Source organism: Cololabis saira, chromosome 10 (assembly GCF_033807715.1).
Source record: "Cololabis saira isolate AMF1-May2022 chromosome 10, fColSai1.1, whole genome shotgun sequence".
In the NCBI taxonomy this organism is placed as follows: domain Eukaryota; kingdom Metazoa; phylum Chordata; class Actinopteri; order Beloniformes; family Belonidae; genus Cololabis; species Cololabis saira.
Genome location: NC_084596.1, coordinates 33,778,304 through 33,800,658, shown reverse-complemented (window position 1 = coordinate 33,800,658; position 22,355 = coordinate 33,778,304). Strand labels below are relative to the sequence as shown.

The following is a 22,355-nucleotide window of genomic DNA, read 5'->3' as shown; positions in this document are numbered from 1 at the left end:
GCAGCTGGGGGTATTCTTTGACCTGTTTTTGCATTTCATATAGGCCTATAATAAAATGCTTTCAGTTTCAGGCAGGCCACTTTCATGCCGTTAGGGTAAACTATGAGCAGAAATTGGCTTTGTGTTCTGGCTGAACTAGAGAGACATCCACCGGGTGGTAGCACACGTTAGTGCAGCAGCATCTTCTTATATTTATATATTTATTTTTCTTTGCATGGTAACATTTCAACATACATTTTGAAGATGCAGCAGAAGTTTTCACTGTTTCAGAATAGTAATGACTTCCACCAGAGTCATGTCTTATATTCAACACAGTGCTCTCAGGGACTTAAGGTCAGGACTAATCCATGCTGTTTTTCACTTTTGTAGCTTTAAACCGTTTATTAAAAAGTATCTAGATTTTTTCTTTATTTTATTTTTTTTATTTCTGCCATAAGTTGTAGGGACTTTAATTGGTTGGGAAAAGTTATGTGGAGTTTAATTTGCTCCAGGGTGTCCCAGTGACAGCAAGAACGTTCCAGGTTTGAGTCTTGGCTGGAGTTTGTTTCCTTGTTCTCTTCATGTCTGTGTGGGTTTCAAGAACGCTGGCTTCCTCTTATAGTCCAAAGTCGACTGTGATTTCTAAATGGTTTTTTAGAAGTGAGTATGAGCAGAGCATACACCGTTGTTGGCCTCGCTTGTCTCCGCGTGGCCCTCTGACAAACTATAGCAAGTGGTCATGGGTGAAGCTGCAACCCTGAAAAAGGCTGAAGTAAGTGGAAAAAGGAGCAGGTGGACGAATCCACAACTGATGGGAAACTGCAATTTTCTTCAATTGATGCATCAAAGAAAAGTGATCCGGTGGTCTCATCTTTTTTGATTAAATAAAACTTTGCTGTTCTTTACTTCCATTTTTGTCTACATGTATGATCTTAGTGCATTATTAAATTTAGTGTGAACTTGCAAACATTTTTTTAAGTGTACATAACAAATATAGACACATGGAACATTGACTCTGTTTAATTGGCCCATTATGGCCAAAATAGTCATTTATTTTCTTCTTTAAAAAAATAACAGACAATAAAAAAACATTATAAATTATCAACACAAAGCAGCAAAAGTATATTTTTAAATAATAGAACATCTACAATAACAATGAAAAAGATTATTTTACACCAAATCAGTAACAAATATATTTCTGAAACATATTATTTACAAAATGATGCTTCTCAAGAGTCAATATGACTTCAAATGATCAGAATCTCCACAGGAAAATTATAATCTGCGAAGAATAGTTTTAGTGTGATTCAACATTGGTGACAGAAAACACAGTATATTGTCTAAAAGGCTGGAATGGTCACTATTATCAGTGTTTACACAGTGTCTGTATCTGAACTTAGTTTACAACAACTCTACATACAGTTTTTAAACACTAATCTCAACACAATCTTGAGGAAAATTACTCTTAATTAAGTTACCATTTGGTCCCCAGCTTTGAGTTTGAAAGGTTTGCCTGGTTGGACTAAACTCACTGCTACATGCATCCTCTGCAGAGTTGGAGCAACCGTTGGGCTGCTTGGAGTTGAACGTGTTGTCCGAACCCCACAAAACAGCACGCAAACTCGGTAACGGCCCACATAGTTGACACCTGCCCGGTGAGGAGTCACAACTAGTTGGAAAATGCCTTAAGCCTCACAGCACGGTGGACAAGCTGGGGCTCGCTCTAGGACGCTCTCTTGATCAGGGCCTCCGGCTTTATACCGAAACAAGAAAATTGCATTGCCATAACAGAAACATTTCCACTGCACTCTTCATTTAACGTGATCTCTCTTCACTTCTGCTATGAGGACCTTGGCTCTGGTATGAGGTTTTCCTCATGGACAGACACGGAACGTTTTACCCCATAAATCATGCACAGTAAAAAAAGAAAGAGCATCCAGGATCTGGTTCCTCCCTCTCTCTTGTTTTGTTCTTGACCTTGGTCGTTGTATCTTTGTGCTTCTATGATCGATTCATTGTGATGGGGGCGATCATCATCGTGCTGGACTTCAGAGGGTAGTAGCGGCCTCTCCAGGTCTTCCAGAATATACCTTGTTTCCGCTGGTGCCGCTGCTTGGGAGGAGGGCTCTGGAAATATCTACCGTTTAGGTTTGAGCGACCGCAGTTACTGAACCACCAGCCACCTGTAACGGACAGAATGTTCATAGATCAGACACAGGACTGTTGTAGGACCTTGTGTGAGCAATGAAGCGAGTGTTTGCAGATTATTTATCATTGGCACTTACCAGAGAGGTGTGTGGCACAGTTGACGTCCACTTTGCGGTCATTGTCTTGGTCACGTGTGGTAAAAGGGAGACCGGAGACGGCGTCCATCCCCAGGGAGCTCTCCAGGGTGCTGAAGGTGCCAACCTCCTGAATCTGAAGCGAATACTTGGTTTCTGCTCCTCCAAGCTGGATAGGAAAGCTTACGGATGCCAAGTCCTCCCCCCAGTCCGAGAGCTTGATGTTGAGGATGTAGCCACCGTCTTTGGCAATAGAGTGGATTTTTTCAAGCCCCATCCAGAATTCTCCTGAAAGGAACAACGTGAGAAGAAAGGAAAAACAATTAGAATACAATGCAGTGCAAAGAGGCCTTCTTTCTGTTCCTGTTTTGATTTCTGCTTCTCCTTGATTGATTTCAATCTGATCAGTGGCAAAAATGACCAATTAATACCAGATAACGAGAGGGAAATATTACTCTAAAGAGCATTTACCATTCAGGTTGCCAAAGCCTTTCTCATAAGCCGGCCACAGCCGGTCAAAGTCCACCGAGCCATCTTGGCGCCTTTGGATGACTGTCCATCCACCATCTGAAGAGAGAGACGTGGAGCCGTTGATCATAACATACTTTTACAGACAAAACAGCGTATCAGAAACTGCACTGGGTTTTGCTCTCCTTACCAGTTGTCATCTCACAGAAGACTTCAAAGGGCTCGGAGTTCAGCGGCTGGATGGTGTAGACCGCGCTGGTGGTCTCTCCTCTCAGGAATAGTTCATGACAGTCCACTGCCATCACTACAAGAAGAAGAAATAGTAGCGTGGTCAGGTGTGGGAGGAGGACATCTGCATTAGTGCAAAGGAGCAAAGTCTGATCACCTTTCCCTGCTCTGCTATCCTTCAAGTGTTTGGTTTTTCTATTGAAACACCAAATCAGTTATTATCTGTTTTCTTTGTGTATATTTATTAATGCAGAATACTTTTTTAGGCCAGTGTAAAAATCAAACAAGTCATAAGATCATCCTTATTTTGTGTTTTCTGTTTCTTTTAGATGTTTGTGTATGCCGTGCAGAGTTAAATCATATCTGAAAGTGTCCTTTCTAAATCTTAACTTGTTTACTCCACCACGCTTTCATAAGTAGGTCAGTCACTGTTAAGTAACTTTACAACCGGTTTTTGGGAATAACAACATTACCAACGGCCCATGGGTGAACAGTAAGCTAATCAGACTCAGTCTGGAGGCATAAATAAAGCTTTTCAGCCAGCTTTATACAGTCAGCGTGTGCAACAATGGTTTTTCTGGGTTAGAAATTGACCTTTCTCCCACTTCTCAAGCAGAGTCGACCCCCCCGTCCCCTCCTCTACAGCTGCTTGGCCTTCCAGCCTATTGAGTTACATTCCTCGCCCCCCCCCTCCACTCCTTCTCCGTGTGTCTGATCCCCATCCCATTTAGCTAGTCATACCGCCCTCGCGTGCACAGCAGCCAACCGGTGACGTAGATGTGCATGGCTGCCACATGCATAGGGAGTGATCGGTTGGCGGGGTAGGGGGATGGGGTCTGTTTGGTTGTAAAGGGAGCTCAAGGAAAGCAATGACACGTTGCAGGGGACTCCGAGGCTCCAGTTTGAACTGTCATTTATCAAATGAGGTGCAACACTAATAGCACCTTTCCATGAATCCCCTTAATAAGTACGATATCACGTTCTGTGATGTTGAACAAGGCGTTAACATAAAATGCTAAAATAGACCATTGATGCTTTAACTTCTTTAGCTGTAATCCACCTTGTGATTACGGTGAAGAAAGCTCATCAGCTCTTCAAGGAATGAAAGTACCTTATCAGTGAGAAAAGGCCTTCCAACAAGAGCAATAAACTCTCGATGGATAGTTGTGGCTGCAGACTGTTTATAGGTTCAAGGGGTTTCCCTGAACTTTGGCACACTTCTTATTCATTACAATTGGACAAAGGGTGGAGAGCTTTGTGTGAGGATGGGGGAGGAGAGGATGCCTCGAGAGGAGAAGGAGGGATGTCACCGAGAGGGGGAGGAGGCAATGATCTTCAAAACAGTGGGGGGAATATGTCGACTTCAGGGATATATTTAGACTCCCTTCCCCTATTTTATCAATGAAAACACTGCATGTGAGATGTACAAAACCCTCCCCAGACCGATCCAGACATTTGCACATTTGCTTTCTCTCTCCACACTGAATTGATCAAGGTGAGCAGCTAATCTAATCCAGTTAAGAGGTATGACCCTGACTAAATGCCCTCACAGAGGTAAACTTTCTCCCAGTTGAAAGTTTGCCAATGAAACCTGTTATTTCTCCCTCATTCCTCAAAGCCTGCTGATGTCAGAGCTTTGAAGCGTTATTGTGATGTGTTCTGACTGGTGGACCTCAAGTGTTGCCTCGGGCACTTTTCACCTTTCACCTAGTTTGTTTCTGCAGCGATCTGAACCTGCAGCTTCACTTTAACTGCACAGTATATCCCCAGCGTCATTTATTTATAATCACGACGGGTGAACAATAATGTAGCGATTCCAAAGTGCAATGGACCAAGTTAAAATAAGAAAAGAAAAATAAATAATAAATGAAATCTGCTTTCCTCCATTTGAATCATATCCTGTTCAATGCACTCTGAATGAGTGTAGCCATTCATACCGTCCCCTCAGAGCGGCAGGGATGATGCTTACTGTGGCTAAAGATTCTCAATTACTGTAAATCATAACATGAGGGGAAGTGACTAAAATGAGTCACTTTGACAATAGCAGTTAACTCCCTTCAACTCCTCCAGCAGGTTATTTACACGGTTCCCTCTGGAGTCATTCATTTAAATTACACTCTAATCTGATCTAAATCAGTGTTGTTGTTTATAAAGTGATGGAATCAGGAGTATTTAACGTGTTATTGTTTATTCATAACACTTAATTGTCTAACCTAATAGGAGATATAAGACTAGGGGACCAAAAGGGCATGTAGAAAAGCCCGCTTGCTGGTCCTGCTGATGGCCCGCTGAGCGCAGCCATGATTAGGTTCACTGACTTTAATTGTTAGTGATTTAAGCTTCTTTATAGTCTCGCTTAACAGATGGTTCACCACTTTTTGCGTCAGATGTTGTCCAGTCCACTTAAGTAAGTGTCATGAAGGGATCTTTGTCGCTGTGCGACTTTACTCACCTATAGGCGAGTCACCCTGCTCCTCTGCTCTCTCCTGCGCGCCCTCGCCGCCAGTGCGCACGGAGGAGGATCTCTGTCTGGACTGCTGCACCTGAGGAAGAGGCCAGGCATAATCAGACACCACAACATGTGCAGGAAAACAAACACCTTATAACACTGTTGAGGAATAAGTACAAGCTGTTTGCTTGAATAGATGTCTATACTCACTTGACTCTGCAGTGTCCTGATGCGCACATTCTGTTTATCCAGCTTCTCCTGCTGGAGTCTGATGCGCTCCATCAGGTCATCCACGCGTCTGCTCTGAGCTTCCAGCAGGAGCTACAGGGGAAATGATAGAGAGGGACCACGCATTAGGCCGTGGACCAGCTTTATTGGACACATTGTGTGTGTGTGCGTAAAATGGAAAACACTTCAAAGACAAAAGCTCTGGCTCCTTATTCCAGCCAGTTGTAGTTATGTAACTTTCCCGGGACTTTCCCACCTCTCTTTCAAACTCGTTTACAAGCTTATAGGCTAATACTGAAAACCTGGATTTCATGAACACATTCAACTTTGCCACGAGGCTTTCCAAGTTATAAAATGTCACATCTGCGGATAATTATTCCCACATTATCGCAGCTGATTCCTGCAGATTTCCTTTTGTCAGCCATGAGTCTCCTTGCACGTACTGCACGCTCCCCTTTCATGACTACAAGCTGGCAGCAGTCGCCACCCACCTCACCTACTCAAACTGTGAGTTTGAATTTAGTGCAGGTTATATGCAAAATGCCATCACCCTACACAGCCAACAATCTAGTACATTCACAGTTTTAAATAGTAACTTCTGACCAGTTGAATGAAACTTTGTGGCAAGTTAAACATTTGAAGAGTTGGTAGTGTTTTGTATACTGTGGAAAACTTTCCCCAACAAGTGATCACCATCAGAGCACAAACACATTAAGGCTGATTTATGGTTCCGCGTTACACAAACGCAGAGGGTACGGCGTAGGCTCAGCGTCGTTTTAACGCGGAACCATAAATCAGGCTATAGGTTTAGATCGTGGGTTGGCAACCCGCGGCTCTAGAGCCGCATGTGGCTCTTTAGTGCTGCCCTAGTGGCTCCTGGAGCTTTTTCAAAAATATTTGACCTTTTTTTTTCTTTTTTTCTTCTTTTTTCCTTTTTTGTCTTTTTTTTCTTCCTTTTTCCTTTCCTTTTTGATCTCGACATCTAGAAATTTTGACTTTTTTCTCAACATTTCCACTTTTTTCTCGACATTTCCATTTTTTTCTTCACATTTCGACTTTTTTCTTGACATTTTTACTATTTCCTCAACATTTCGACTTTTTTCTCAACATTTCCACTTTTTTCTCGACATTTTGACTTTTTTTCTCAACATTTCTCCTTTCGCCATTTGCCTTCATTCTAAGGCTTATACAAGACGTTTCATTCTTTGCGGCTCCAGACATATTTGTTTTTTTGTGTTTTTGTTCCAATATGGCTCTTTCAACATTTTGGGTTGCAGACCTCTGGTTTATCTAGATGCTGACCTGGATGTTGCGCGCATCGCTGAAGTTGCTGGCCGCGGCGTTCATGTCCGGCAGCACCGCGTCCCCCTGCAGCATGCTGTCCACCCTCTCCTCCAGCCGGCTCATCCTCTCACTCATCGTCCTCCTCTCCTGCCGCATCTCCTCCGCCTTTTCCCTGAGCTCGGCCGTGACATTGAGCAGCGAGCCCTCCCGGTCCTCCAGCCCGCGGGCCCGCGCCCTCAGCGCTTCCCCCTCCGCCCGCACCCGCCGGCTCTCCTGCCCCAGCTCCGTCACCGTGCGGTTGAACACCTTGAGCTTGGTGAACACGTCCCTCATCTGCAGCTTGGTTTTGTCCACATGCTCCTTCAGCCCCTGGCCCAGCTGCAGCAGGCCGTGGGCGAGGACGTTCACATCATCCCACGCCGCGTACTGGACGCGCTTCTCCTTGGGAGGAGAAGACGCTCCTTTCCTCTCAAAGGGAAACGCCGTGGCCATCACCAGCACCAGGCACAGAGTCACAGTTGCAAAAGTAGTCTTCATTGCTGCTGCCTTTGGCTGAAAATAGATGAAATCTCGCCTCAAACTGTGCGTAATTTTGTTGCAGAAATGTGTCCAAGCCGCCTTGAGTCGTATCTAAGGTGTAATAAGCAGGCAGAGCTCTGCCATTATATACTTTCACAGCCCTGAAGTGTAAGCTTTAAGTTGGCTACCATTGGCCGGCTGAGCAGAGGGAGGGGAGCAGGGATTCTCAGGTTTCTGTTCCTCCTCCACCTCTCTGTCTGAGCTAAGGAGGGACATGATATAACAAAAAGAGCTTTTTTTTCCCCTCCTCTATCTAAATCTAATATCAGGCATGATTGCGCATGGAATCTAACCAGCTGATGCAGAAGTCTTGGTTTATTTTCAGCTTCTGGTTAAACAGTAATGGACTGAATACAGCTGATGTTTGTTAAGGCAAGTTAATCCATTATCCAGTTAGTGAGGTATAAAAGTAGAAACAGCGGTGTGAGGGCTGCTGGACGGGGACCACACACAGTGTTGCCAGTGGAAGATGAACCCATCCACACACACACACCATCACGAAGTCTGGGGCCTGATCGGAGCCTTTTCTTTTTAGTTTATAAGTTTGTACAATCAAAAAGTGAAGTTTCTACATCAGCTAAAATTCATCTCGATGAAATCTCTTCATTCAAGATGGGGATTGTGCAGTTATTGCCTTTTCTGCGTCTTTTATTCTCTCATTTTAGAGAATAACAAGGTGAAGTTTTATCCTACCTGTGGTGGACTGGTGACCTGTGAAGGGTGTACCCCATCAGGAGCTTCAGCAGGCCCAGGTGACCCTGGAAGAGGCTGAAGTGGCTAAAGGAGGTGGATGGATTTTAAAATTGAAGATTCCAGTAGAATCTCAATATTAATAGTTTTAAATGGCTCTTTTGTTATTTTATTAATTATGTGTTTCAGCTCTGAAATCTGAATGAATGAGGACCACTTCAAACACAATGAAACGGTGACTGGACAGCCTGTACGCGAGGATTTCTTCCCCATATCTGCTTGGATGTTAGAGGAGGACTGGGCCTGATTGTGCCTGAGGTGCTACTTCATAAAGATCGACTTTTTTCATGCCTGAGGACTGTGAGAATTAGGGGAAAGTTCACAGCACAGAGTAAGAGCAGGAGGGTTTTCTAACAGCCTCCGCCTGGTAACTTGCAGTCCCTAGTCTACGTGATTCATGACCAAAATACACACACAGACACACAAAAGCTTGGTTAACCCTATCCTGCCTGCAGTCTGCACTAAGTGGGTGAAAGGTCCCCGGGAGACAGCAGACAATACTGTGATGGAGATGGGAAACAGCCTGCTCATTCATGTATGTCGAATGTAAAGGAAAAAACGGCTTATTTTATATCAAAGCTTTGCGCAGAGACGGGTTTGCACTCAAAGACCACTTTGTTCCAGTTAAATATTTTGCCCCCCCTCAATCTATAGGAAAACTATGGCTAATGGAGCCAGATTTACTGTTGTGTGTTCAAACTGACAGACTTGTGCATCAGCATCAGGGCATTACCACTTATTCAATGTATTTATGTATTCAATGTCGGTGGTTTAGATGTATGACTGTAACACAGGTACACGCGGGATTACGGGGTGAGTTTGTGACCGGGTCGTGGTCACCATCGCCCTTGTGACGTTGCATAACTTCCCAAGGATGCAAGTATCCGTGTACCATTAGAAGGCAAGTGAGCATCCGTACTTGTGTGTGGCATACCAAGAAAAGATTTTTTTTAAAGGATAAAAGTAAAGGTCCAAAGACCCCTCTGATGTCAGCTTTGATCTGACATTAAAAGCACTTTGTGGTCGTTTAAGTAAGCTACAACCGCTTGCAGTCAGTTTGGGACCTTGTCTACAAAATACTGGAATAATACAACTGGTACTTGCTTATTATTGTTAAGTTGCAGCTGGCAGGTCTGGATATTCTATTTTAAGATAATAAAGGTGGTAAGGCTCGATCATTTTGTCTAAAACGTCACAAAAAGTGTTTTATTATTCTGAAAAGAAAAAGTCATACAGCTGCTACTTGTTGTATTTCTGCTTGTGCAGCATATTTTGTGAGATCTTGTGTTTTGTATATAAAATGTAATCTGAAAAGTGACTAAAAAGTGTGAAAGAATACTTTCTTGTTGAGGAAAGAGTTGCATCAAATGGACATAATATGCAGTATTAGTACATGCAAATACACCAAAATTTTGAGAGGGCTTAAGATTTGTAGGAATCTGTCTCCTTTTTATCCTCTTAACCAGTTTCTCAAGTTCTATGCATCTGATCATCACCGGATACGGATCTCGCCGCAGCTGCTTATTCGATTTCCCAAAGTGGCCACTCCCATCTGCAGTCAGCATGGCGACCTTTTACCCAGATTCCAAACACTGAACATCTGTAAATCCAACCCCCAGACTTAGTCATGTACAAGGGGATGGAAAGAAGAAGGAGTAAGAAAAAGAAAACAGGTGTTTAAAGCATTAAAAGCAGTAAGTCTGGAGTTCCCATAGTTACATGCAGATCTGTGATTTCTTTCCATTTTGGACCATTTCATGAGGTTTTAGGGAGTTATAGTTGCAGATTCTCCCACTTGTGCGTGCCAAGTGAGGAAACACAGAACAGTTCTGAATAAGATTAAAATAAAGATTTGGACCAATTTTGATAATCAAGGATAAGAACCTAATAAGATTATAAAATAACAACAAAAAAGAAAGATTTTAAACCACAAGCTCAGTTACGACACAGTTGCATCACATTTACATGTTTCTTGTTTCCTTGTTTCTGGGATCCAAAGATATTACTGAAGACTAGACGAGCTGTAACCTTTTGAGTGGACTTCCCAGTTAGGTAACAGCAGTTATAACTCTGTGACAGAGAGGCAACGTTAGTAATCAGTCACAGGAAGATGAACCTCGTTGAGCAGCAGGTTTAAACACAGAAGCAAACTGAACATCACACACTGATCTGGTCAAAGGAGTTTATTTTTCCGGGCTGGGGTTTACTAAGTATATAAGTCTGTTTTTACAGGTTTTTGCACTTGAAGTGTTCAGGTAATCCGTGTTAGTGAGTGTGATTGGAGTAAAAAAAACCCAGCAGGCATCTTGAAGTGCTATTTGATTCAAATGAATGACACGTATGCGTTCATTGCTTGTATAAAATGTTGCTCAGAGACATGTTTTTTTTTTTAAACAAATGACATTAAGCAGACTAGCTGTTACAGAGAACATTACTGCTTAATCAAGCCAAGACCTGCTAGCAGATAAACGCGGTCTGATTCATCCTGGCGTATGCACATAAAGAGGAATTATCTTGAACCTGCCTCTCACTTCCTGTATTGTACATGGGACAGCAGCCAGCCAGGAAGACACATCACTGCCTCCCAGTGGTCCACCTCGTGGGGATATGGCTTCTCTGGGTTCAGCCTTGCTCATTTGTCCAGGGAGGCCTCGCTCCTGGATATGCAGACTGACGCCAACACTGCACTACTGAATCAAAACCTGTGTTTCTTTGCTTGTTTTCTAGCTCCCAGCTGTTATTGGAGATGAGGTATGGCTTGCTTTCCTTCGGGCTCAGCTCACTGCAGAGTTGAGAGTCACACAGTTGACTCTTTTATTTGCATCTCCTGGCTGCTCCACATGTACAGACACATGCTGCACGTCATCTGTCAACGTCTTCCCATAAATACCTTTGCTTGTGTGACTGCTATGAAATACTTCAACCTGTCCGACCAGTTTTATAAATATACACGTATACATATATATACCGTATTTTCTGGACTATAAGCCGCTACTTTTTTCATAGGTTTTGAACCATGCGGCTTATACAAAGGTGCAACTATTCTGTGGATTTTTCTTCCACCACTCGGGGCGCTCTAACCGGAATTAGAATAAAAACTAAGACAAAATAAATGCAAAGAAGAATACACTACTTCTTCTTTAGCAGATAGAAGTAGGTAGAAGCAGATTTCAAACAGATAAATGGATAAATAAATACTGGTTATTTTCTCTTGGTTCTGTCCCGTTTTAATCAGCAAAGTTGCTGCCCTGTTAAAATACACTGTTAGGAAAGGATCTATTTAGGTACAAACATGTACATCATTTACAGTTCTAAATCCTTCTGTACATGTTTAAATATCTAATCTAACAACATAAATATCTGCGGCTTGCATATCTTTTTATTTTAAATAGAGCGGATGCGGCTTATATACAGGTGCGGCTTATAGTCCAGAAAATACGGTATATATATATATATATATATATATATATATATATATATATATATATATATATATATATATATAACAGTTGGCATTAATAGATCTTTAAATACGAACCGCCTACACAAACAAAAGTTATTTTATCACGTGGGAGGGTTCAACGCCCAAGATGTCTTAGGTGTTGTTTTTTTAAGATTTTTTTAAAGAGGAGGGTTTTAAAACTAGTAATTAGGTTAATAACTGCAATGTATTATATGAAATAATGAGAGATTTATAACTGTAAGCATATTCCCTCTTGCTAAGACTTTGATGCACTGTAAAGAGGCATTTTACATACACACATACACACACACATGTATACATATATATAAGTATATATATGTATATATATATATATATACACACACATACATACATACATACACACACACACACACACACACACACACACACACACACACACACACACACACACACACACACACACACACACACACACACACACACACACACACACACACACACACACACACACATACATACATACATACATACATGTGGGGCAAAAAAGTATTTATTCAGCCACCAATTGAGCAAGTTCTCCCACTTAAAAAGATGAGAGGGGCCTGATTTTTACTGAATTCATTGTTAAATTCCTGGGTAAAATAAATATTTGGTCACCTACAAACAAGAAAGATTTCTGGCTTTCACAGACCTGTAACTTCTTCTTTAAGAGGCCGCTCTGTCCTCCACTCGTTACCTGTATTAATGGCACCTGTTTTAACTGGTTATCAGTATAAAAGACACCTGTCCACAACCTCAAACAGTCTCACTCCAAACTCCACTATGGCCAAGACCAAAGAGCTGTCAAAGGACCTGAGGAAACAAAATTGTAGACCTGCACCAGACTGGGATGACTGAATCTGCAATAGGTAAGCAGCTTGGTGTGAAGAAATCAACTGTGGCAGTAATTATTAGAAAATGGAAGACATACAAGATCACTGATAATCTCCCTCCATCTGTGGGGTAAAAATGATCACAAGAACGGTGAGTAAAGATCCCAGAACCACATGGGGGACGTAGTGAATGACCTGCAGAGAGCTGGGACCAGAGTAACAAACGTACCATCAGGAACACACTACGCCGTCAGGGACTCAGATGCTGCAGGGCCAGATGTGTCCAGGCCCGTCTGAAGTTTGCTAGAGAGCATTTGGATGATGCAGAATAGAATTGGGAGAATGTTATATTTTGGTTTCATCTGACCATATACTCTAACATTTTCCCAATCCTTTTCTGCATCATAGTGTCACAACACTATTTTCAATGACAGTTAAAGAAACCTAACAATTAATTTAATCAGAGCATTTACTTAAGTTTACCACATCAAAACTAAGTGCAAATTGTTGCACTAGTTGTATCAGTTAGATTCAGATGCTTTAATTTTACATTGGTTAATATATAAATAAGGTGTCTTAAACCTTTACTGGACAAAATACCATATTCAGTAACCTAAGTTGCCATATGTAAAACGAAAAATAAAGAAAATCAAAATTGTAAAAATGTCTAATATTCTCCAATGATGGTAAAAATTAGGCATTTCCAAGTATTTCATTGGATGTGCCCTATAAAGGGTTAAATGTAAAGTGTGTATTTTTAGCTTACCCATGGCTAAGTATTTCTCAATATGTGAAATGTAAATTGCTTTTACAGAGCTCTTATGAAACATACGAGACCCCTCCTGTGACAAAGGATGTATCCCACGCTAAATGCTGTGCATATACATAAATAAAACACATACTTATATTATCTTGGGATTCTGAGCTAATGAGGCAGCTGTGGACGCTCAGCGAGTTCTCCACAAGCCATGTCTGAAATCTCATGGACTTATGTCTAAAGTAATACGTTTAAGAAGCTGTAACTGTACATCTCCCCGGAGTTTCAGAGGATGCAGCTTTGTTCTGTATTTGATCCAAAATGAGCCCCATGGCGTGATCCCCAGTTAATAATCCTGATTCCCATGAACTAATTGGCCAAATGTTAAACATTCAAGCATGCGTGCAAAGTTCAGCGTATTTAAGTTACACGTGAACAATGCAACTATTTCTTTGCCACAGTCATTCTAATTAACGGTATTGGTGGATGATTGGATGGAGGAGACACTCGAGCTGGAGTGGGGTCTAAACTTGAACGAGGAAGAATGAGGGCACTAGCAGACAATCTCTGCCGAGTGCTGAGCAGCTGGTGGTTTGGAGACGTGGAAGTGAGAAAAGGCTGTCCAGGAGCCCCACTGGGAGCGAGGAACAGAACATTTCGGGAAGAGCACTTTATAAAACATTCTCCCAGAAACGTGGGGGTCCGAGACAGCAGCTGTGCACTCTTAAGCTGTTCTGCAGCAGAGATGCTTTTGCCTCTTGTTCCTGTTTCAAAAAACTATAATATGCTGTCAGTATGTTTGCAGACCACAAATATCAAGGCTTTTGTGCATTACAAAAACTCTTCGAATATTAGCAGGACTTTATTGACTTTTTGGAAAATATGAAGGAAAACAAAATGCTTGGAGAGGTTTAAGTGGAAGCAGCCAGATTTTGGTTTTGTTGGTTATAGCTAACTAAAACCCAATTTAGCTCTTAACACATATGAATCTTAAAATACACCACTATAATTTCATTAGAAAATGCTAGTGATCACTTTTGTGATGAGTTGAGCCATGACCACCATCCATCTGGTGAGTCACACCATGAAAATCCCAGCTTTCTTCAATTACCGCCTTAATCCACGTTAATCTTAAATCTGATGTTCAAGCTGAGTTGAAGAGACAATGAAAAGTAGCTTTGTGACTGGCTGCTATTTTTTGTCCCCCCAAATATACTAGACAGTGTTTGGAGCGGTTAGCGTGAGGATGGCCACGGCTGGTCAGGAGTCCTGGACAGAAGCAGCTCTCTAACTGCACTAATCACAGCACTTCAACATTAGCAGGGATTTTATTCAAGCCAAAATGACACTTGGCAAGTTATCAGCTATTTTGTGGTATTTCATTTCATTCTGGCATGTTAAAACTAAAAGAAACAGGACTGATTAGTAACGACCGTGCTGATAACTATTTACTCAAGGAAGAAATACCTTCTCCCTCCCAAGATCATGGTAATTATATCTGAGCAGATAATGACACTTGTGTCCTCAGACTGATAAGATAAGTACGTGTGTGTGTGTGTGCGCTTCTTTCCCACAAAACAATCAGAGAACTGAACAGTCACCTAGGAAACAGGACAGAAACAACATCAATACAACTTTTCATCCTGATAAATACTTCAAAAGTACAAAACTTTGTAGTGCTGAAACTCTTTGATACATGTGATATATTTAAAAACAAACAGGCTATGTTCAGTTCAATAATCATTTTATTCATGTTTTAATGAGCTTTTATATATTATCTGAACTTGCTTCATGTTTACAAGATTATATTTGACCGGTTTTTCCAAGTCAATGTGTGCAAATAAATCAGAGCTCGATCACCTGACAGAAAGCATCTCTTGCTCAACAGCCGTGGGGAAGTGAAGTGCAGATTACTGCGGGAAAGTGGGCACGCGTTATCAAGTGAGGGTTAGCCCGAAGCCACCTTTAAATTCCACAGCCCCGCGACAGGACGCCTTAAAACAAGCCTGATCACATAAGGTTTGTCCTCAGTGCCACGCAAGCATTTTCACCACGGGAAAAATCCCTCGCCGTCTGTCAGGCAGCCCCTGAAATAAAAGTGTTTGCTTGAGGTTTCCAGCCGTTCAGATTTTCCCCACATTTTACATTATGATCAGCTACCAGGATTCAAACCCCGTCACATCTTGGGACTGTGGACGTGCTGCAGTGTACTGGTGGAGGATTTTGTAAGTCATGTGCTCTGCAGGGGTTGGTGCCTTGAAAAATAAACCAAAGGTTTGCTTTTTTGTCCTTCACACCACGCGGTCTCCCCCTTTTGCACTTTCGCTTACATAGAAGTAAATAAAGCATGTTCACACTGTGTTTCAGTGTTTGGAGTTATCCTTCAAGCCGTCTTCAATTTTTTTGTTTTCTTTTTTTTTTCAGTAGTACATTATTTTTGCTCAGGCAAAAATCAGTATCTTTATTCAAAACTGATTTCTTTCAATTTTCTAAACACCGAACTGAGCCTAAGCCTTCTGGCACGCAGTTAATCATCAAGTACAACATCCTCCATCTTTGGCAATTTGCTGATCCGGAGCGTTCAGGTCTGGACGAACACAGGGTCAAGGAGGAAAGACATCAGCAATGATCTTAGAGAAGCACTTGTTGCTCTTCACCAATCTGTTGAAGGTTATGAGGCCATTTCCCAGCGACTCTGTGGAGATCCTACCTCAATGAGAAACATCCACAAGTGGAAAGCATTCGAGACAGTTGCCAAGTCTTGCCAGAACTGGACATCCCACTAAGCTCACACCTAGGAAACGGTATGCCGAGGAATTACCTAAAATAAAGTGAGACGAAACAAAATAAAATAGAAAAGCTGAGCTCTAGCTATATGACTCTTCACACCTCCACCAGGAGAAAGTCTATTCCCTTGGTTGTTTCTCAGCAGACCAAATGCTTCTGGAGGGATCTTTTATGGACAGATGAGACTGAAATACAAGTTACTCCATGATGGAGGGGTCGCCACAGCAGAGCATCATCGTCCCATATCGGTTTTGCACAGCTTTTATGCTGGATGCCTTTCCTGATGCAACTCCACAAGCCACAAGGGAGAACACACAATCCCACTAATCCCACTGGGAGTTGATCCAGGAACCTTTCCTCTGTGAGGCATCAGCACCAACCATTCAGTCAACCACTCAGTCGCCACAATCCCTTTTGGCAATATGATGTGAAAACCAAACACAATACAACTGCAAAACGTAGCAGAGGGAGGATAATTTGAGCAAGTTTTGCAGTCATTTATCAAGTTGTCCGTTTAGCAACGTGTCAAATATGAGGCTGAAACTGCGTCATGCAATAGGCCATGGATCCCAGACACCTCAGTGGATCCACAACAGAAGGGATGAAAGAGGAATAAAGAAGCTGCAGCGGCCTCGTCTATGGTGAGACCTGAAATGAAGGACTGAGATGGCTATAGATGAACAGTTGCCAACAAACATTATTAAACATATTGGACTGTGCTGATTCATGCAGAGTACTTAGTCTTTTATGCACAGTTTCACCATTTTGCCTTAGTTTTATTACATTAATGATGACATGCTGCTAATGTTGATGTGTTAGTCATTTTAAGACCTGGTAGGAACCAGACAAGGCTTTATTGTGTCATAAAATGTTAAATGTCAAGGCTGAAAGTGGGCATACCTGTTTTTTTATGACTCACAGTGTTCAGGGAGTTAATAACGCTAATTTGAACGAATGTTCAGTAGTTACATTGGTCATCAAAAGGAACATGGGATGAATAATAAAATGTTTTACTGACCAGAGAGATTGGACAGGAACCAGCGGAGGGAGAGAAAATGACCTCCAGTTCACTCGGGGGGCTTTAACTTTTTCCATTATGTCCTGCAGGCCCCATTTGCAGATCCTGGACGTGTGACCTAAGACTCTGGGGTCAGAGTTTGTGAATCAAGCGCTGCGGAAGTGAAGCCTTTGGTGATACATGACCCAGGAGGCCGGGCCGAGGCCCGCATCGCTCCAGTCTGGTTCTCCTTAGATTAAGGCTAAACTACAGGAACATTATGGAAGGTCATTTCAAACATAATTAGATAAATAAATACTTAACCCATAAGGACCCATACATCATTACAGTGGCAGGGAGTTTTCCCCATTAATTTTCCATAAAATGTGATCTGATATTAATCTAATTCACATTAACACACAAATACAATGTGCTTCAGCTGATAACATGCAAAATGTTATGATTTCCTTCATCTTTTTTTTAATCATGCACTTATTGAACATTCACAGTCAATCCACAGCATAATTAATTCAACAAAAGATAATTGGAGTCAGTAGTTTGCACATATGGAGTTCAGGTGAGGATGAAATGGTCTAGAGATGTGGTTTGGAGCAACTCTCACGGATTTAAAAAGTAACAACACACAAACAAAAACTAAACTAAACAATGAAACACTCAAACTAATTGATCTGTGTGTTCTTCTTTACTCAGTCTGCCCACAAGTGACAGTTAGAGACAACTGGAGAGACAGATAAAACTAACAAGCAAGTAGAACAGGATTACATCTCTTTTTACGAATAAACCATAGGCAAGTCATTGAACAGCCAGGGTGTCCATGGCAACACCATAGAAGAAGTTGGTGCTCTGCAGTAATAAATAAATAAATTAAAACATTTTTAAAATAATTGTTTTAAAAATAAGACGGTACGCATGAAGACGTTTGCCAATGACTATTTTGGTGACCCAAAATGTTATGGGGTTCATGTTTTATGAACTGATGACCTAAAAATGTGATGGGGGGAGCATCATGATTTGGCATCCTCTGGGGAAAATTAATTTCCCGGTACGGCTGCACAATATTTGAGAAACGTGATAAAATAGTTGAAAATTGTCTTTGTGTTTTTATGCTTTTCAGCTTAAATGGGCCATTGACAGTAAGCAGTCTATGCAAACATGAAAAATTAATTGTGATAATGTTTTTATTACATGGTTTAAAGAAAGAAAACTGACTAAACTGCTTCGTGCAACTACAACACTGTTCATGTAAACTGGTATCTGCCCTAACCAGCCACTAGGTACACCCGTCCAACTGCTCATTAACACAAATTTCTAATCAGCCAATAACATGGCAGCAACTCAATGCATTTAAGCATGTAGACGTGGTCAAGACGATCTGCTACAGTTCAAACCAGCATCAGAATGGGGAAGAAATTTAAGTGACTTTGAACATGGCATGGTTGTTGGTGCCAGATGGGCTGGTCTGAGTTTTTCAGAAACTGTTGATCTACTGGGATTTTCACCCACAACCATCTCTAGGGTTTACAGAGAATGGTCTGAAAAAGAGAAAATATTCAGTGAGCGGCAGTTCTGTGGGCGCAAATGTCTTGTTGATCCCTGATGTCAGAGGAGCAAAACAATAAAACAAAAAACCTGTTCTATCGGTTCAAGTTGTTTCTACAATTTTATAATCTACAATTGTAGAAACCTTGTTGGGGAATAACCTACTCTGCACCAGCAGAGAGATGAAACTTTTCAACTTTTGTCCACCAGTACAGTTCATTCGTAGTGGTATCACATATGAGGTCATAATCATTACAATTGAATTAGACAAGTAATGTATTTAAGGAACATTGGATCAAATAGTTGCTTTTTCTCCTCCCAGTTCTCATGATTGCAAGAACTTGCTAGACCAGTAACAAAGTCATTAACTTTGAAGAAAATAATGCATAAATTATTGTAGAGAAAATAGTGTTTTAGGCTTAAAATGTCAGTACAAATGTGTAGTAGCTGCGCTGGCACCCCTGCAAAATTTCATGATTTCAAAAAGTCATAAATGCTCAACTAAAGCTGATAAAAAGTCAAAACGTTGACATGAACTGTCTCAATGTTTAAGAAAACAACTCAATTCAGCTTTGTGGCCAAGTTTTGTTTGATAAAATCCTTAATTAAACATGTAAACTGCTCTTATTCTGCTTTTATTTGTGTTATCGCGTTAAGGCAACGGGTTAGTCCAAACTGCTGGTTGCTTTACTAAGTGCGATAGCGTGGTGATTATAGACGAGAAAGTAATAGTGGCTGGCCATTGGCTGAGTCAACCCTCATTCAGTCATAGTAGAATTAACTTTATTCTTTTTAATAAACTCTCCTGCCGTGGTGCAGGAGATGGGAAGATTCACTCCCCCTTGTCATGGACATCAAATGTTTGAGACAGAAACGTCTTTCAAACCAGCTCGTAAATATGTTTAGTTGGACATTTGTAGTTTGTAGCATTTCAGTTGGGCATAGGTATTCACCTATGCACTTCTTATGCATCATTTACTATGTTAGTTTTACAGTCAGGTTAACAGGGTTTCTTAAATGGACGAGCTAGAAAGCGCAAATGTTTTATCCTCAACTGGTTCTGCAGACATGTGGACAATGTAAATACATTCATGTAACATGTAAGTACCAGTTTGTGTAAAACTACGTGCACCCCCTGACTTAATATCCTCAAAAACCTTAAGGAACTCTTATCTTTATCACGTCACTATTCTAAACAACACCCCTTAGTTTTATTGTGTGGATTCATTTCTGAACCCATAAGAACCCAGAGACAATTCTACTTGAGGAAAACATATGGGGTCATAACAGAGATGATGGGGGCTATATCTGCGCCAGGAACCTCCCAGGACATTAGCAGCAGTGACACCTGTGTCACCGTGGGTCCTTATTAATAAATAGCTCATAAAATAAATAAAGATGACACTAAAATGTGGAAAGTGCCACAATTAAGTGGATAAATGCAGTACTGAATAAACAATGAAACGTGTCAGAGTGATGGTGGAAACTGGGTTCCTGCAGGTTGAGGAAGGAGGAGAGGAGGAAGGTGTGTTCATAGGGAGAGAGAGAAGAAGGAAGTCAAGAGGCGAGGACTGAGAGTTGGGCCTTTGAATGTAGGTGCTAGGTGAGACCAGCGATGTTGTTGGGTTTAGAGATCGTAGCACTGAGGAAAGGACAGGAGGCAGAGCTGGAGGTAGCAGAAATGAAGATGTTGAGGTTCTCTTTGGGAGGGACGGCACATGTTAGAGGTGTTGGAGATAAAGTCATAGAGGCCAGACTGAGATGGTTTGGACATGTACAGAGGGGGAATATTGAGTTTATTGGGAAGAAGATGCTAAAGTGGGAACTGCCAGAGAGGAGATTAAAGAGGAGATTGATGGATGTAGTGAAGGAGGACATGAGGTTGGTTGGTGTGAGAGAAGAGAATGCAGATGGAGACGGATGGCTTGCTGTGGCGACCCCTGAAGGGAGCAGCCAAAAGGAAAAGAAGAAGATTATTTAAAATTATAATTAATATGATTTCATTTTATGTAAAATCATATAATTTTTTCACCATTTAATTATTTCATGCTCGCCTTGTTGCAGCACCACATGAATTAAATTGGGCGGCACTAATGTTGAGAGGGTATAAACCAGATGTTGGTTCTCTGCAAAAATCAGCTTCATTCATGGAGGTCTTTGAGCTCTCCCACAACTTGGTCAGATATATTTTAGGCTTGGTGGGGAATGTGAACCGAGGAGTTGCTGACCCAGATCTTGAGGCGAGCAAAGCAGAGGGGACAGCGATCTAAAAGGCTCTGTCCCCTCTGAGCTTAGACCTCGGTATCTGCAGAAGGAGCTGCAGCTAAGTATCTTACAAAACAGAGAGACCCTTATTCAGAAAACATGTTCAGAGATGTTCTGTTCAGAAAAGTTCATGTTTTGGCAGAATAGGGATAAAAAACAACCTCACTGCCAGATGTATTAAAATGTTTAATTCATTCTAACTTCAAGATACGGTTCAGTTATTTTCCGCTCAGGTTCCTGAAGAGATGGACTGGAACGGGCCTTCACAGTCCACTTGGAGGAACTGTATCCCTGACATCCAGCTGGACCGCAGGCTCTTGGATGAAGATGTTGCCTTTTTGCCAGTTCCAGGATCTTTTACTGATCCAACTGGGTCATACTTGGAGAATCATCGGAGACTGATATCTGACCCAAGCTTTTTGTATCCAGAGCGCCGATACAAACATGAACTGAAACTGAACCGAGGGACAGTTTTCAGAACAGAAAACGTTTCTCAGACTGAGGAAAACTTGGCAAACCAAAAACTTTAAGTAATTTTTCTTTTGAAGCTCTCCCATCATTACTGTTGTGAACTGATGGACTTATTTCATTAGTAAAACATTTGAAATAAATCTGCTGTTCTGTTGTAAATAACTGAACACAGAAGTCCAAATATATTGTTTGGTCATTGCAAGTGAAAAAAATAATAAAACAAAGCTTTTAAATCTGCTATGAAACAATGAACTTATGTCCCATTGACCAGCTGGAAGTCGCGTGCAATGGGAGCGCTACCTGAGTGCAGTTACACAGGTCCAGATTGTGCACTATTGATGGCAGAAACAAGCACTTCTGCAAAGTCCCTGTAGGTCCTGAAATGGGCAGCTTCAGTGTTTTGAAGCATGTCGGTAACGTGGGAAAGGTTCCCCCGGAGATCTCTGCCCTGAGCTCGGGAGGAACAGCTGCGCCTGATGATGCTAAAGAGTTATGGCATTAATGCCAGGAACAAAATAATAATAATAATGGTTCAAAATGTTGCAATCCAACTGTTAAAAGTCAGTTTGAGGGACATGGAGGCAACTGTACACGTCACCTGTTTCGATGAACATCCTTGATTTGATTGATTTTGATTGATTGATTTGAGTTTTTTTATTTCGGTCCATTTGGATACAACATAGTACAACATAAAAAAAAAAGGTCCAATATTTTAAGTGGCACCGAAAAGGTATAGGCTGAAGCCAAGGCTTATTATGCCTACCCTTTTATGAACCTCGACTCAGGAGGTTTTATACAAAACAAAACTAATAATTTGAGTTCAAACATTGAAAAAGAATGGATATATTGGACAAGTAACAAGTAAGCAAAGACAAAAAAAACAAAGACGAAAACAAAACTAAAAAACATACTATAAATTGCAAGAAGTGATAAATTAAGTGGTTCTTGGCAAGA

The 22,355-nt window shown here is 41.4% G+C and overlaps 1 protein-coding gene across 1 annotated transcript; it reads right to left on the bottom strand.

The window, feature by feature from the left end:
- Positions 1-993: 993 nt before the first annotated feature.
- Positions 994-7,586, bottom strand: angptl4 (angiopoietin-like 4). Its single transcript, XM_061732658.1, has 7 exons — positions 6,937-7,586; positions 5,617-5,727; positions 5,410-5,500; positions 2,920-3,033; positions 2,733-2,828; positions 2,265-2,549; positions 994-2,162 (listed from the first exon to the last, which is right to left on the bottom strand). The coding sequence occupies exons 1-7, from the start codon at positions 7,453-7,455 to the stop codon at positions 1,981-1,983; spliced, it is 1,398 nt and encodes a 465-aa protein (XP_061588642.1). The 5' UTR covers positions 7,456-7,586; the 3' UTR covers positions 994-1,980.
- Positions 7,587-22,355: the final 14,769 nt, after the last annotated feature.